The 16,088-nt window shown below is 40.1% G+C and overlaps 1 protein-coding gene across 1 annotated transcript in view; it reads right to left on the bottom strand.

Annotated features, from left to right (window-relative positions):
- LIN28B (lin-28 homolog B) overlaps positions 1-16,088 on the bottom strand; it is an 81,659-nt gene that overhangs the window by 30,745 nt on the left and 34,826 nt on the right. Inside the window, exon 3 of the mRNA XM_074150813.1 lies at positions 4,865-5,049. Within this exon, the coding sequence (XP_074006914.1) occupies positions 4,865-5,049 (185 nt within the window). The remainder of the gene's footprint in view (positions 1-4,864; positions 5,050-16,088) is intronic.

The raw sequence follows: 16,088 nt of genomic DNA, 5'->3' as shown, positions 1-16,088 counted from the left end.
AACTAAATTATACACTTGAGTGTGATTCCGTCAGGAGAGATGGAACTGATATAGTCTCAAGTTTGAAGTGACTTCGTATCATGTAACTTTTCTGTCCTGAACTAGCTCTCCTAGACCCACTAACTTCGATCCAAACGCCCTCCACAGCACTCCATTGTGCCGTCATCTCTGCCTGCACCACACTCATTCAGCGGCTATTTGTGCAGACCAACGAGCTTTTAAAGACTTTTAAGATGTTATTATAGTCTGACTTTGGATCATCTGCAGAATGTCTTCAGATATTATATCCATTTTCTGTCTGGCTCAGACACAAACTAATTTCAAGTGATAAACTATCAGAGAAGTATTTTATTTTAATTTTTATTTACAGTCCTTCCCGCCCAAGTGGTTGTATTTCAATCCAGAGTTTAAAAATATGTTTTTCTTCACTTGAAAATTATGTTTTTGGTCATGTCTAGGAGTCACTGGCAAACACATTACATCTTAACACAAAACCACTTTTCCACAAAAACACCTGCCTGGATGCAGTCTTAAGTAATGTGCTCTAGGCAATCCTGCTTTGGCAGGGGAGTTGGACTAGATGATCTCTAGAAGGTCCCTTCCAACTCTGACAATTCCGTGATTCCATGATTCTTTTCTAGTTGTCTCTCCTTCGTAGATGTCTACACTGGAAAAAGGGTTTTGAAGAGTTCCATTGATGCTGCAGTGCTCCTTACTATTTAGCCAATGGCTAAATACATGGCTATTTCACTAGCTGTATTCCCAGAACATAATTCAGCATCACTATTTATCCAGTGGCAATGCTTGGTGAAGCTCCCTCATTTCCAGCAGCTCCTGACTCTCTCCCTCACAGTTTACTTGCAGGGCTGTGCTGTAAACCAAGCAAGCGAAATGTTTCATGTCAAACCCAAGATCTCACAACACATTACTTATTTATTACATGTTTAAATCCAAACCACTTACTGATACAGGTCACCTGTGCTAGAAAGCCGCCCTGCCACAAGTGTTACTGGAGGGTAGCATAGGACTGAAACATCGTAAATTAGAACTGAGAGATGGAGCTATACCCTTAATTATTTCTTTCTTGCCTCTTCCTTCTTGCTTTATTTTATTGCTGCCATTTTGGTGTAAATACTTCAAAACCAAAAAAAGAAAAAAAAAAAGTTGTCATCTTCCCTGCCCCCCTTGAAATGTTCCACATGAAGCAAGTGCCAAGTTGAGCAGATACAGAACTACAGACACTCTGCTGAAAAAGTATCCAACTTTGAGCTTCTACTAAGAATATTTACAGATACTGGATAATACCTCTAGGTCCCAAAAAGAACTCTAGCTTCCAGTCCTGTGAGCATCATGCATCTTCTTTGTTAATACTGTGTCAAAGGTCTGTAGGTCAAATTTATTTAAATGTATGCTGCACTAAAGAATATTTTCCCAGCCATATAAATTTATAAAAATAATATTAAATTAAAAAATTACAACTAATAAGATGGTCCTTTACTACGTTTCATTTTAGGTCATATACAAACACTAGGAGTGTTTAGTTTTTGTTTTTGGTTTTTTTCCCTCCCTTTCTCCCTTTTTCTTCCTTCAAATCTCATTCTGAGATGGTGGGCTAGGTCCCCATTTCATTTATTCTACTCTAAATCAAGATTTCACAGACCTTTCTACAAGTTACCAAGCAGGTGATTAAGGTGTGAATTCAGAGTTCTTTATCTTTTCTGCATCAGCTCCCCGCAGTCATTCCTGGAGAGCAGCAGAGTGTGCTTTTGTGTCAGCTCACTGTCAAAGTTGAGCAAAACACATTGTGTTTGGCATGCGTTAGGAGTTCCTCTGAAGGGAGCCACAACCTGCCGCATTATAGCGCGTTATAAATTCATCCCCTGGCTTACTTAGGTAGAGACCAGCTGCACGAGCTGCCACTGGGCACCTTTGCCATAAAACACCACTTCTAAACCCAGCACTTCTCAGATGCAAATCTCAACTGAGTCTCGTTTAGAAACCTCCCCTCTAGCCCAGATTACTCGAGACACTGTGGGGAAAAAAAAAAAAAAAAAAAAAAAAGTAAGACACATAGATATTACAATAACTTAAAGTAAGGTCTGGGAACCTAAAGCCGGCAGGCTGCTTATAGCCACAGCTTCACTCCACATGGACCACAAAGACTTTCCCTTTCTAGACCTGGCGTGCGCTTGCACGCTGCCTGAGAAAGATGCTAAAGTGGCCAATATGACCAACAGCAATTACAAAGCCTTCCCACCCACGTTAATGTGGCCCCCAGTAATGTTGAAGTGGAAATATTATCATATTGAGGTCCTCACAGCAACAACACTCTGCAAATTACAGAGACTCCGAATCTATTGTGGAAGCACCACAAAATCTACCAAAAAGCACCAATATTTGGTAACCTCAGTGTCACGACCCCTCCCCCCTCTGCACATATTGCTGCTTTTCCCTTTCTTTTTCCCACCTTTGCTATCTCTGTCAGTCTTCCTTTCTGCCTTAAATCCCACCTACACCATGAATAGAGTCATGGGATCCATTCAAATGGGATCTATTCAAAAAGATGCAGCGAGGCTCAGCCTTCACACAGTTACACTGATAATGTAGAAAAGAGATAAAACAAGAATGTGGAATTAGCTTTCCTAAATGGAGGTAGTTCTCAGTAGCACAGCAATCTTTAAGAAATTTTTCACTACACATGTTGGAGATGCGCTTTTTTTTATTGGCTAGGCATTCAATCAAAACTAATTTTCCTTCAAGCAAAAACACTGCTCCTCACCGAGTGATAATGTCAATGCTACTTCAGACATTTCAAATTTCAGACTTTTGATGTCTTATGACTTAAGCATAAGAATTTTGAGACAAAAGTGGGTAGATGTTTTTGCCCACGTTTTCATATTCAAATTAATTCAATTTAATTTTGAATTTTTCCTTCTTTAAAGGCAAGTGAACATGAAAGAGTACATTGTCTCATGGATCACCCCTCTGCACTGTTTTTCAGGGTATATCTGTTCCAATTTTTCCTATGCTTTAGCTATGCTATGAAAAAACATCATTGAAAGTAGGATTCATCTCACAACTTCAGAGACTTGTAAGGGAAGTATCTACAGCATTGGAGCTCGGCTCATTTTGTAGTCCCTGAAGAGAAACAGCCACAAGGCAAGATTCAACCCCAATATTTTAGATGCTTCACTAGGATGAGCTGAATTGCACTCTGAAATACTGCTTCCTCTGCATTGACTACACTGTGCACTAGAGATGCCTATGTTTGTTCAAATCCCTGGCTCCTTAAATACATAGTTTTTCCTTGTTTACTTGTAGCCTGTTCATTTAAATTTCAAGGCTTTTGAAGCAAGGACTATCTTCCTTCATATACATGTGCAACAAACAGGACAACAGTATCACGACTGTGGCCTTTATTTGCTGCCATAGTATGAAACATCAATAATAATGGTAATGCTAATACCCTAAACAGATTAGTAATTACAGTCTATGGAAAACCAATGGTTTAAATAAGAACTAGATTGAAAGCCTAGCTAAAGAAAAAAAAAAAAAAAGGAAAATGAAAAAATGATTTTTCACAGCCGTTGCATGCACCACAACTCTGAAAGGCCAGATATGGTGAGCAATCAAAAAGAAAGCTTTGTCTGGCTTACAAAGTCTCTCCTTGTTGTGGTTATGGACTCTGATCTGTTACAGCAGCAATAAATTTTGTTCATGGCCTTTAGCTTTTACAAAGAAGGTGAAAGAGGGACAACTATCATGTTGTCTCCAGTCCTTAATTTAAAAAAAAAAAAAAAAAAAAGAAAAAAAAGAGGGGAAAAAAAACCAGAAGTCTTTTAACAGAGATGGGAACAAGTGGAGTTCATCTGTAGCCAGCAAAGTCTTCTGATCCCCTGTATCTCGAGACTGGACTACACTGCCTTTTCAGGTGACCTCCTCCTTCCCAAGCTACTCTTTGCTTCAGAATTTGCAATAGATGAGAGGCACCCCTCAGTCATGCCATACGTGAAATCCTGCAGGCAAGACCTAGCTGTTTGGATGTTCTTACCAGGATCCCTCATAAACTATGCAGTCCCCTTGACCTCAGTCATACTGCTACTGGGCTGGGCAATACTATGAGGAAAAAAGGGAGATTCACCTAAATACAGCAGTTTTGGGGCAGAAAGGCTATCCTTGGGGAACTAGGTGGAGGTGACTTTGTAGTGAAGAGGATTACAGAACTTCTTCAGGCCATCGGGGCAGAAAGTAAAGTAAAACAGGACAAGTCAGATTGCTGCACTTGTGTATAAAAAAGTGCAGCTCTCAAGACTAACCCAGAGTTTGTAAAATATCATTACAACAGTTCTTCAGATCACCAGGAATTAAAGGTTTTGGAAAGACCTTATACTCTATTCACTAAGTAAAAATATAATTAATCAAATTATATACATCTCAACCCTGACTGCACCACCTATACTTTCTTCTGTATAAAACTACTGATGCACAGTTTAAAACCCCACTGCACACAATAGTCTCTTTAGCATGCACAACTCTCACCTAAACATGACGTTATTTCACCTGCATTCAGACCGACCTCTTCTCTCAGTCTAATAGCAATATTTTCAAAATAATGTTACATTCCTTTGCAGGCTCCCTCTAATTCAATAAAACTTTCTCAAGTAAAACCAATCAAGTGGGTAATTTATATAGTTGTATAGATACAGCTTAGTAAATTTAATCAAATTACTAGGCTACATGTAAAAGCCAAATTTACATAGAAGGGTTTCCTTTCACAAATGAATAAATGCTGAAACCATAATTTCAAGAAAAACTTGCAAAGAAAAAAAAGAAGGGGGGGGAAGTAGCAAAGTAAGGTAATTACCTATCTCCCTTTGGTTTTCTTTTTTGTACTGTCTTCCCTTTGGGTCGTCTTTCACTTCCTAAACAGGGGCTCCCACCAGGGCCTGTTACCCGTATTGATTCAAGGCCTTTGGAAGATTTCTTAAAAGTAAATTCCACTGGTTCTCCTTCTTTTAGGCTTCTAAATCCTTCCATGTAAAGCTTGCTCTGTAAATAGGAAAAATACTCTTGGTTACCATTGCCTTAAAAACAGTATTTACATTCATAATCAACAGGACAAAGTATCCTGCCTACTATCCTAGAACACATACAGGTTGAATAACAGTTTCCTCTGCATGAGCTACAGCAGAAGATACTACAAATTATAGTCTTGGATACACTGAAAACACCAAACAAGTAACAAGAAGCTATTTTCAGTATCAGCAAAACTGAAATAACATTTTCCTTTTCTGTGATGAATGCTATAGATGTAAGAAGCAGAGAAAATGCTGTATTCTTAAAGCCCCTGTCTAACAGGCATCGGGAACTGAAAAGGCTTTTTTTTTTTTTTTTTTTTACAAAATGGAAAGTTCACTTCAGAGCTATTAGTTAACAATCAAAATTATCATAATTTGTATTCCTTGTATCTGGGACAGGGCTCTGCTGCTCTTAAAATGACTCAAAGATACAATGAGCACGAGAGGCAGGAGGAAGGCACTCTGAACAAAGTCCACTGAAATGGGCAATTCAAATATACCTAGTGAGCTGGTGAATTGTGTTCACCAGCCTAAAAATCTTGCCTAGTTAGCATGATGTAGGAATGGATTTGTGTTTTCACTCACAGAAAAGGAAATTATTATCATCAGGGCAAGTGAAATAAATGTTGGTAAGTCTTTTGACATTACACTGTAGCAGCAAAATCTTGGACAAGCCGAAGTCAACAGGAGCTCACCACTGATTTTGATAAAATTTTCATCTCAAATCCTGATAAATTATGTACAACAGTAAGGCCAACATGTACAACATGCCAGGACAAATTTGATGAATCAAACTCTTAAATAAAATGATCATCAAGTGAAGTGAGATGATTTTTTTGGGGAAAAAGGTAAAATGAAAGACACCGGTTGCACTAAATGTTTATTTTAGAAGTTACACATTACATGAAGGAGATCAATTGGAGGCACAGAGAATATTATAAAATCTGTCAATTTCCAAACACTTGTAGCTTTTGCAGGAGAGTTACAAAACGTGTGTTCTTCCTTTGCTCATGAACTCTTCATAGCAAAGAGAAAAATGTACCCTGACTGATTCTTATTCCGTTCTCCAGCATTCACTTGGCCGAACCACGGAGTCAAGAAGGGAATCGTCACTGCAGGTGCCATCTCACTACTCAGTCACACGTCAAAAAGAGCCAAACAACACATCTACTGCCCCACAAGCGCAACTAGGGAATGTGTTCCAAGTCAGATGGCAACCCCTGACACCAGCTTCCTGTATTCACGTTATGGGTATGGCAGGTCTGCAGCACCCAGGCGCGATTTAGCGGAGCACAAGAACCGACACCTACAGAGTTCGTAGTTCATATACAAAGAGGGAGCTGGTCTCTTCTCAAGGATGCACAAAAGAGAGGAGGCAACAGGCCCAAGCTGCTTCAGGGGAAACTCCATCCAGACATAAGGAGAAGTTGCTCACTACGAGAAGGATTAAACAGAGAAGCCCAGAGAAGTACTGTAGTTCCCTTTGCTGGAAATAGCTAAGACCCAGCTTAACAGGGCAGTGAATAACCTAATGCAAGGCCCCGCTTTCAGCAAAAGGTTGGACCAGAAGATCTCAAGCGGTGTCTTCCAACTTAGACTTTTCTGTGATTCAGATATCTTAATGTGGAGCTGAATCACACCCGGCCTTTCTAAAGAGGGACACCACTGCAAACTCCATTTCCCACAGCACTAATAGAGTAAGTTTAAAATTATAAAATAATTGGGAAAATTTATTTTAATGAAACCACGTGAAAAAACATGCACCTTTGCTTCCAAAATCCCCAAGTACCAGACCAGCTGAGTTCTCAAAGTCTACTCAGCAGCAACCATTCATAACGCAACAAGACGCTGCCAGTGACTGAGGGACCTAGTTGCTTATAGTTTTTCCAGCAGTCAGAAGTAAGCAAGGACACAGCTCCACCGGTTAGGGCGAAGGCTGGTTTTGCTTATCCATCTGTGCAGCTCTAGTACAGGTAGCACTTCCACCAAACGTTGTAACAGTGTGAAGAATGGGACAAATAGTTGACTTTCTAAATGAGAAGTTGAGCTCTAATTAAAAAAGGGGGTGGGGTGGGGTCAGGGTGGTATGGAGAAGGGTCACATATAAAACAAGAAATACATAATAACTGTTCTGTTCCCTGAACCCTAAGTTTGGCTGATTTTTGAAATGAAAATATAAGGTATGAAAAAGGAAATATGCAAATTTTCTCACTACTACAACTGGAAGTCAGTAATTCTACATAAACCAATGAAAAAAACCACCCAGGAAGGCAATATTATTTCAAGCAAGCCCTCCACTTTGGAATGTCTGTACAGCAATAAAGGGATCTTTGTCATAATGAAGAAATACCCAAATTCAGAAGATGGCTAAAGATGACACCACTACTTATCAACCAAAAGAAGAGACTCTGCCTGTGGCGCGAATCCTTCCCTAGGTCCATCCACACCTCTTCAGTTTTCAGCAACCACCAGGGAAAATCTTGTTAAAAGGAAAGAACTGAACAACATGTATTTTGTCGCAAACTAAAAATATATAGTTAAATGTTCCAAAGCTAGACAATCATGACAACACTGATGGGTGCTAATTACAAGTGGAATCTCAAGCAGATACACATAAGCTCTTATTTCTCAGTAATACTGAGCACAGCATGGATGCTTTTGTCTTTTTGTTTAATTACAGCTCAATGAAGATGTAGTTAAGTCTCAGCAAGACTTAAGCATTTTTCCTTTCTGAGTTTCACTGTTACAAAATAAATGCCAAAAGGTTGACATCTGACATGCATATAACATAGCATGTATTCTACTTTACTTCAAAAAAAAGTACTTATTTAAAGTGCAGCTAGTAGGCATTATTAGTACTCTAAAATGTTTTTTATTTTTCTCAACAGAACTTTTATTTCCAAACAAAGTACTATATTTACAAGAGGGATTTTAAAATATACTTAAAAGCCAAAGTAATGAAACAACTATGCTTTTCTAAATCACATAATGTGCACGTCTACTTTTTTTTGCATATTTGTTTTTTCAAGCACTTTTAACAACAGAAAACGTTGAAAAAAAACACTCCAAATGACTTGCACGGTACTCTCCTTGAATGCACCTCAACGGCTTCTCAATGTTAAGAGATGGGTTTGGTGCCATCTGACTTATTGCGTAAATGTACACTACTATGCCACAGCCAGCTCATGGTGAGATTCTCTCAGGGTACAAAAAAAATTCAAAGCCATAGTGGGAAAAGTGATATTTGGAAACCAGCAAAACAAATCTAAAACCTGAATTCCTCTTGCCTAAAGAGTTGGACAAAAAACGTCTGTAAAGTCGATAATTTAATGTTGAGAGACCTAGCTAGTATTTTCCTCGCGCTACTTGAACCAATAAATCCCACACAATTAAAAGCAGCCAGAGTTTCAAGTCAGTGAACCATTTCTAGAGCCCTGAATGGGGTGTATGGGCACACCGCCAATGAACAAAGGGAAAAACTTAAAAGCAACATGCTTTTCCTCCTTTCTCTCTCTTTCAGCTGTCAGAGACTTCGCTGTTATTTTTGCCAGCATTCACCACAGTGATTTCAGACTCCAGCTTTTTTTTTCTTTTTCTTTTTTAACTTTACGGTGCCATTTCTTTTTTTTTTGTTTTGTTTTTTGTTTTCTTTACAGTTATCCTATTAGTTCTTGGTATTTTAGTCTACAGCATAAAGTCTCACACATCTCTGTTGCAAGCAATGGCTTTGTCCAAAATGCTGGCAATTTCATCAGAGTATTAGCAACAACAAAAAATAAGAGTGGAAAAATCCATGAACGCAAGTCCTTGGAAAGCATTTCTCACTTCGAAATGAAAATCAAAAAATCAAAAATAATCTGTCTTAGCAAGATAGTCCCAAAGACAAGTACTGTTTCTTTGGCAGTGTCAGAGAGAGCTTACAACTCTCACCGGGCTCTACAAAAGAAAGGAAGTTTGGAATTAAGGCTCATTACAGGGGCCTGATACGTGTGCATTACTTTTATTAACATGTGGGGAGGGAAAGGAGAACAGGGTCCCAGTAAGCGCCGCCTCACAACAACTTTGCCACTTCTAGTCAGGGCTGTGAACAACTGCTGTTGCAGCCATTAAATTCTTGGGGGGGTGTGGGGGAAGTTGCTCAGTGGCATTCTACTCAGCATCGTTTATTTTCTGTATCTCTCATTTCTGCCCCTTTTTATCTAGTGATTGATTGATTGCTCAGTACAATGACCAGATGCCACCAGTATGCCGGGTTTCCCAAAGTAAGAAAACGGTTTTCCCTCCAAAATTATCTACAATTAAATCCAGACATGAAGGAAAGCATATCCTGAAGCCCAACTGCACTGAAGATTCTAAGAAATTCTCTCCAAAACAACCTCATACAGTTCCGTCAAGAGCCAGCAACCTTTGAGTAAAGCAAGAGCACAGATTAAGAGGACACAGAAGTTAAAGGATTTACACTGGATCTATACTAGTGCTTTACCTGCATTAGATCAAAAATCAGAATTTAACTGTTGTACACCGCAAAAGTTAGGGGAAGCGTTGCAAAATACTATCAGTTGCATGATACAAGTCCTGCTGCAAGGACTTTTGCTGTCCGCCAAAAATTCGTTTTAGGAGGTTTGTCACAATCATGTATTTTTGCAGGCAGAATGCTAAACCAAACAAAAAAATCCACTACACTGAACAACAGCCCTTCTGAGAGCAACACGTAGCTCTGCTGCACTAACACAGAATTCGAAGGCCAGGCACCCACAAGACAACTCGCCATTGCTCCTGCTGACCTCACGGGCTTTTTCCTGCTCCTTGAGGCTTATCTTCCACCAAATCTGGCACTTCTTGGTTCTCCTCATAAGCCAATTTAACTCACTAATCTGACAGGAAACAAACTCAGTTTAAAAAGGGGGGAGGATAAGAGAAAGAGGAAACAGGGATAGATTTTTGTTTTTCCAGTGAGCTAAATCTGTTCACAGAAAGGTTCAATGAGCTCCAGGGCATACACAGTGGAAATGGCAACTCTTGAGACGAGAATGTGTTCCTTAATATTTTATGTAAAAAAGAAAAATCTACAGTATTACAAATATATTTTTTTTTAAAGTTCAAAAGAATATAAATTTTACTTAAAAAATAAAGCTATAAACCACTTGATTTCTCAAAGATTTGCACTTCAGCTCTTCTTAGGCAATCAGCAGCCATGTACACTACACATATACAATGCTTATTAGATACCATGAGCTATTGCAACTAACTTTACAGTAGGGAAAGAACAGGTACGTAGGCAGTTACCGCAATGCAGCTGGTACACTGCAATTTCACATCCTTATTTTCTTGGAATTTGTTTCTGTCTTGAATTTCCGCCTCAACTGTAGTCATATTCATAACCTTGTTTCCATTCATCATCCTGTTGCTGTCACCACACTGTTACTGAGAGGTGTGCAAAGGTATTTATTTAGCTTTTTGAACAAAAGGCTCTCTCTAATTGGAAACCGCTCTGCCTATGCAACAGAATAATTTCTTCTTTCTCAATTTATTCATATGTCTAAAGAAACTTTTACTAACTGCTTTAATTCTTAAGAACTTTAAATTCTAACTCAGCTTAATACTTTCAGCTCTTGTTCAACCACAGCTTCCAAGAAGTGACTTCCTTTGACAATCTCTACTCCGTTCTTTTGCATTACCTTTTCTCTACCAATATCCCTCCCAGTAGAAGGTTCTCTATTAGAAGGATTAGGTAGTTTCCCACAATTCTCCTTTTCCTTTACTTGGGATTCAAGTTGAACCATTTTTTTTCCATTTAAGCCTCCAGTACTTCAGCTCACCTATATTCTCTAACCAGTTTTCCTAATTTAACAAATGTTTGCCTTCAAAAAAAAATTGTTATTTACTTCTTATCATTCCATCCAACTTAAACCAAATTAACCCAGCTAATGTTTTGTCTTCATTTTTTAAACAATCAGGTTTTCTATAAGGTCAGCAATACCTTCCACGGTCCAAAATACCACAACTTCTATTCTGCATTACTCTTTTGGTACGAAAACTATTTGCTGTCATGTACAGAAATATCACATCATTATAATATAATTTGTGCTTAAATATACATCTAGCCTATCTATAATGTTACTATTCCTACTAGTATACCTCTCTCATTCTATATAAATTGTATGTTGTATATATACATACATACATCGTATATAAATCCTAAGCTAGAGGTCTACAACAGGTCGTTCATAATTTCTTCCCAAAATGATTTTGACCAAACAGATTCTACTGTGTCCATGCTACTGTTTGTTTTTTCACACAGTGGCACTTCATTCATGACACCTTACTAATTTTCTGCGTAATTTTCAGTGTATGTGTTCAGGCTATCAATGCTATTTGGCTGTGTTTCTGCTGCCTCTATACGTGGTTACGCGTTCAGCACCAGCTGTTCTAGTTTTGTATACTAATGAAAAGAGCCTGGATAATAAACATCTCATTTGCTTTTCTTCCCTGACCTCACTTTCTCTTCTCTCTATAGTAAGTACATTTTTTTGTTAGTGTAGCATCTACACAACCGGTCTTCTACTGCCAATTTTCTCCCTTTGCTCCTTTGGATAGACCATTTGTCTTACTGCATGTGCAATTCTCGTTTACCCAATTTTCCTTCTTCTGTGCTTTAATACCAGGCATGAAAATCAAGCCAACCTCTTCTCCTATTTCTTGGTTTAACTATTTTCTCATCAGACATGCGAGGCACAAGAGAGAGTTTCAGGACTCAGTTCAGTCAATTCAAGGGGACGGTTCCTCTTCCCCCACCTCAGTCTCACATTGACTCAGGAAGAAAACCGTTTACCTCTTTTTGCTAACGTCAGGTTTTCTGCTGTTTCTGCTCCCTGAATCAGTTCTATGCAGAGCCAAAAAACACCAGCACGTCTCAAAAGAAGCCACGGGAATGTGCAGCCATGGCAGTTAAGGCTGTCCTGTGCAGCACCCTGCCAACTCAGACTGCCTCAGGGATCTCCTCGAACCACGACACTGAATACCCTCTGAAGCCCACTCATTGAGAAGCACCATCTTCTCTTCTCCCAATGCTCAAACACCTCCAAGCTCCCTCCTCACAAGCGCCCCCTCACTACCAGCTGACCACACTGCCTTTGGGAACCCCACACAGCCCCCCAGGATGGAGGCCCTTCCCTTCCTTCGCTTGCCAACGAGCTGTTCCACCCTCGGACGAGCAGTCACTTCATGCAGCTGAAACCACCCAATTTTCTGTTACAAACACTCTTGTCAGCTTTAAGTCAGTTCTGCAGAAACCTTAAGGCTCTTTCTACAAAAATTGGGAACGAACTGACATGACCTTTTATGCAATCACTAAATAGAGAAGATTATCCTCTTTCTGTTTTCATTTGGAAGCGACACTATTTTTTTCATTTTTTTCTTCTTTCATGAGCCAAGAGCCTGAGGTGCAGATGAACAGGCTCTCCAAGGCACCTTGACATTCTATTCATATTAGTGAAGTGTCAAGTGCAAAACTCCCCAACGGGGGACAAAACCAGCGTGGCCAGGCTGTGGGCACCATGTACCTCTTCCACTGAAAAATTCATGACAACAGTGAGCTTCACACTTTTGTAGTGTCCACCTAGGCAAGAGTATTTTTCAAGTCTCCTTTCTGTTAAAAAGCCAAACCCCCCAGGCAGAGGTCAAAACAAGCCATTATTGCAGCTCTTCTTCTATTAACCTGGAAAAAGGTGCGACACAGAGCCCTAGACTTCCCCTCACCCCCTCCCTCTCTGGTAAACCAAACAACAACAAAAGAACGAGAGAGGGGTCCAGCAGAAAATGCATGAATGCCACCGAGTCCAGTTCTCTCATTTCTTCCAAAAGGTATATAAATGCACTGAAACCTGCACGATGAATGAGGCTGAGCTCTCTCCTGTCTGGCATCTCTGTCATGAGTTTAATGGTGAGGACAGAACGCAGTACGGCTACAATTCACTCATTCTGAAAAACAGACTGAATAGATATACTACAACACAGTTCTCCCCTAACAAATCTAAAAACCAGCCGATTTCAAGGTAGATTGTCCCATAAACACAGATGGAAGCGCAAGAGCACAGGAAGGCGCAATGTACAACCCACACAGTTTGCTGCATTTTTCAAGTACTGAAGATGTACTCCGTAGAAAGCACAGACTCCACTGTAGAGTTATTTCACCTAAGACTAAACCACAATTTCCTCCAGATTTACTACACCTTTCTGGTGTTGTTAACCACATTTTCAGAAACAACTGCAGCATCTTTATTTTCCACGCCTGCCCTACGATGTCTATAAGCTTTGTTTCCGCGCTCCTCTATACACCCCCATGCACGGCAATGACAATCCCCTACGCCAGGAGATGTTTTAGCTATATAAAGCTTTCCTATCCACCCCCTTTACCACCTCCTACCGTCCCGAGAGACTGCATATAATGAAAAAGAAGTTAGGCCCAGATCGTGCTCTGCTAATTCAGGTGTAGCAGGATCTCTCTCTGCACAGGCACCTTCCCCTTCCCCCGCATAAAAGTGGCCTGAGAGAGAGAATCACGTTTTCTTACTGCAGACCTTTAATACCCATTTCTGGGAAGCTGCCCTTAACCTTTAAATTGGCTACCAGTAGTGAAAAATAGTACCAGGAAAATCCTGAGAAAGCGGTTCAGCCACCTTTTTGCGTGCCAGCTTTACATGAGAAAATCGAGTGGTTCAGGTCTCGCTGGTAACCAGAGGAACGGCTAACGCTGTGGGCAACTGCAGAAGCCACAGGCTGACAGCTGAAAAGAGGAGTTTCATACAGATGACTCAGCGAGTCAGTGGTAGGGAGGGAGTCCTGAACCTGTTCAGACAGTTCAGCTCACCCTACTCTCATGGCAAAATATATCCCAATTATACCAAACTGCCTCCTTCTGAAGCCTGGCATAACAGGTAGCTACCAACAGCTCTACAGACCAACAGGGGAAGAGCAGGTTGGGGAGAGGGTTGCTGGGTTGTGTTGGTAGATACAGGCCAACACATGCTCGGGACAGAAAGAGGATCTTTCTTGTGAGCACTGAGCTGAGGCAGGACCGTGGGGTGGGAAGGATGGAGATAAGAGAGAACGGTGGTTGGATCGTGCTGGAACTCAGCAACTTGACTTTCTCAAGGGGCAGGGGACAGGGTGGTAGAAGGGCTGGGCTGTGCCGAAAGACCAGGGGTGGCAGCCTGCAAGGAACAGGCTGGGGCAATGGCCTGGCTGATTCAAGCTAAAACTGATCTGCGTAAAAGAAGTGGCTGACAGTTATGCTGGCTAAAGGTTCTCAAAGCTGCAGAAAAGCCAACTCCTCTCTCTTCCCAGGCTCCGAAGGGACAGGAGCAGCTCAAGACCTGGAAGCAGAACGAGGGTGTACAGCCCTGACTTGAATGGTGCTAGCAGTCCACACCTGCCACTACTTCACCTTTCTTCTCCTCTGGTGGGTCTAGACCTGTAGACTGGAGCCCAAAGAACTGTCCTGACAGTACCACCTCTCCCAGGTCCTGGGCTGAGAAACAAGCGCCTGCCAGCCCAGCACAGTGCCACGACTGCAACCTCACGGGTCCTCGCCTCAGAAATCCGAGATCCCTTCCGCGGAGGATGCTTTCTGAAAACTACCGTCAGCTGCATTAGTGCAAAGCCCCTCCATGCTTCAATGACCTCTTCTAATTTTTCAGAGGGAAGAAAGCTGCCTGCTTGAAAGCTACTGCGAGCTGGGGAGCAAGGGAGTAAGTGAGCACGGATGATGTTTTAGCCAACTGGGAGTAACTATGCCCTAAGCAATCCCAAGATAAAAATCCATTATCTTGTAAACAGGAACCACTCCTGAACTATTCTTAAGCTTTCGGGCAAATATTGTTTTTACTTTTATGGTACAGGTGTCATTAGTTCTCACCGAGGACTCATGTTGCACTGTGCAAAGTCCTGCACAAATTGTACGAGGCGGCACAGTTTGTCAACAGGCAATACACCAACGCTGCTAAATCCTTTGGAGGTCACACCTACATTTAATATTTATTTTAAATCTAATATATTAAGTGAAGCACAAAAATTAAATACTGCTTAGAATATTTCTTTACTAAAATGAAAGTCACCATGCACACAAAAATAAGACAAGAATATCTGACAGAATTGGTGGGGTTCAAATGTCATTGCTCATAAAGCAAAGAAGTGATATATAGGCTGAAATTTTTATTGGGGCTGGTTTATTTTTAAGTTGTAGTTATTTTCACAACATTATCCATACTGTAAAAACAAAACACTTTCTCCCTTTCTATAAAAGCAAAATTAAACAGCAACATTTATACTGTAGTAACAATTCTTGACTTATGATTCAAGTTCTCTAGTGTTTCTATATTTTTTTAATTATGCCTCATCAGCCTTAGCTATTCTTGTACAGCAGATTATACATTTATTAATTTTTTCATTTTTTAAATCTAGTAGTAGGTAATCTAGTATCCCATCAGTTCTACTAACTTATAGTCAACTCTATCTAAATTACATACAATTTTATTGGAATTACAAATATTGATTAGATATTTGTATTCAGATATTTGAATAAAAGAACAGTTATCTTGGAGGAAGAACGAGCACAAGGTTATTTTTTTTTTTGAGGGAAGGGATTAGCAGATCATGTAAATACATGACAGTTAAGGTACTAGAGAGCAGTAAAACCAGCAATAAATGTCTAAGATGGTCTGGACATAACAGGAAATAAGTGGGTGACTTCAAATTAAAATATTTTTTAGAAATACAAAGCAGTAGAAGAAGATAGTGTTGATGATTCAAAAAGTAACTTGAACTCAGCAGCACCTTTAAATTATTATTTGGGAGAGTACTTAGTTTGTAATTTTTCTGGGAACTAGTTCTCTAAACAGCTGCATTTTAAAAGCTGACAGAAATGGCTGGTTCAGAGCCACTTGTTATCAAAGCATAAACTATGTTCTGTGACAAAGGACATGTCCTGTGTTTCAATGAAACACCTCTGAA

This window comes from Numenius arquata, chromosome 7, assembly GCF_964106895.1.
Source record: "Numenius arquata chromosome 7, bNumArq3.hap1.1, whole genome shotgun sequence".
Taxonomy (NCBI): Eukaryota; Metazoa; Chordata; class Aves; order Charadriiformes; family Scolopacidae; genus Numenius; species Numenius arquata.
Note: the sequence above shows the minus strand (reverse complement) of the source record. Positions and strands in the feature narration are given on the sequence as shown.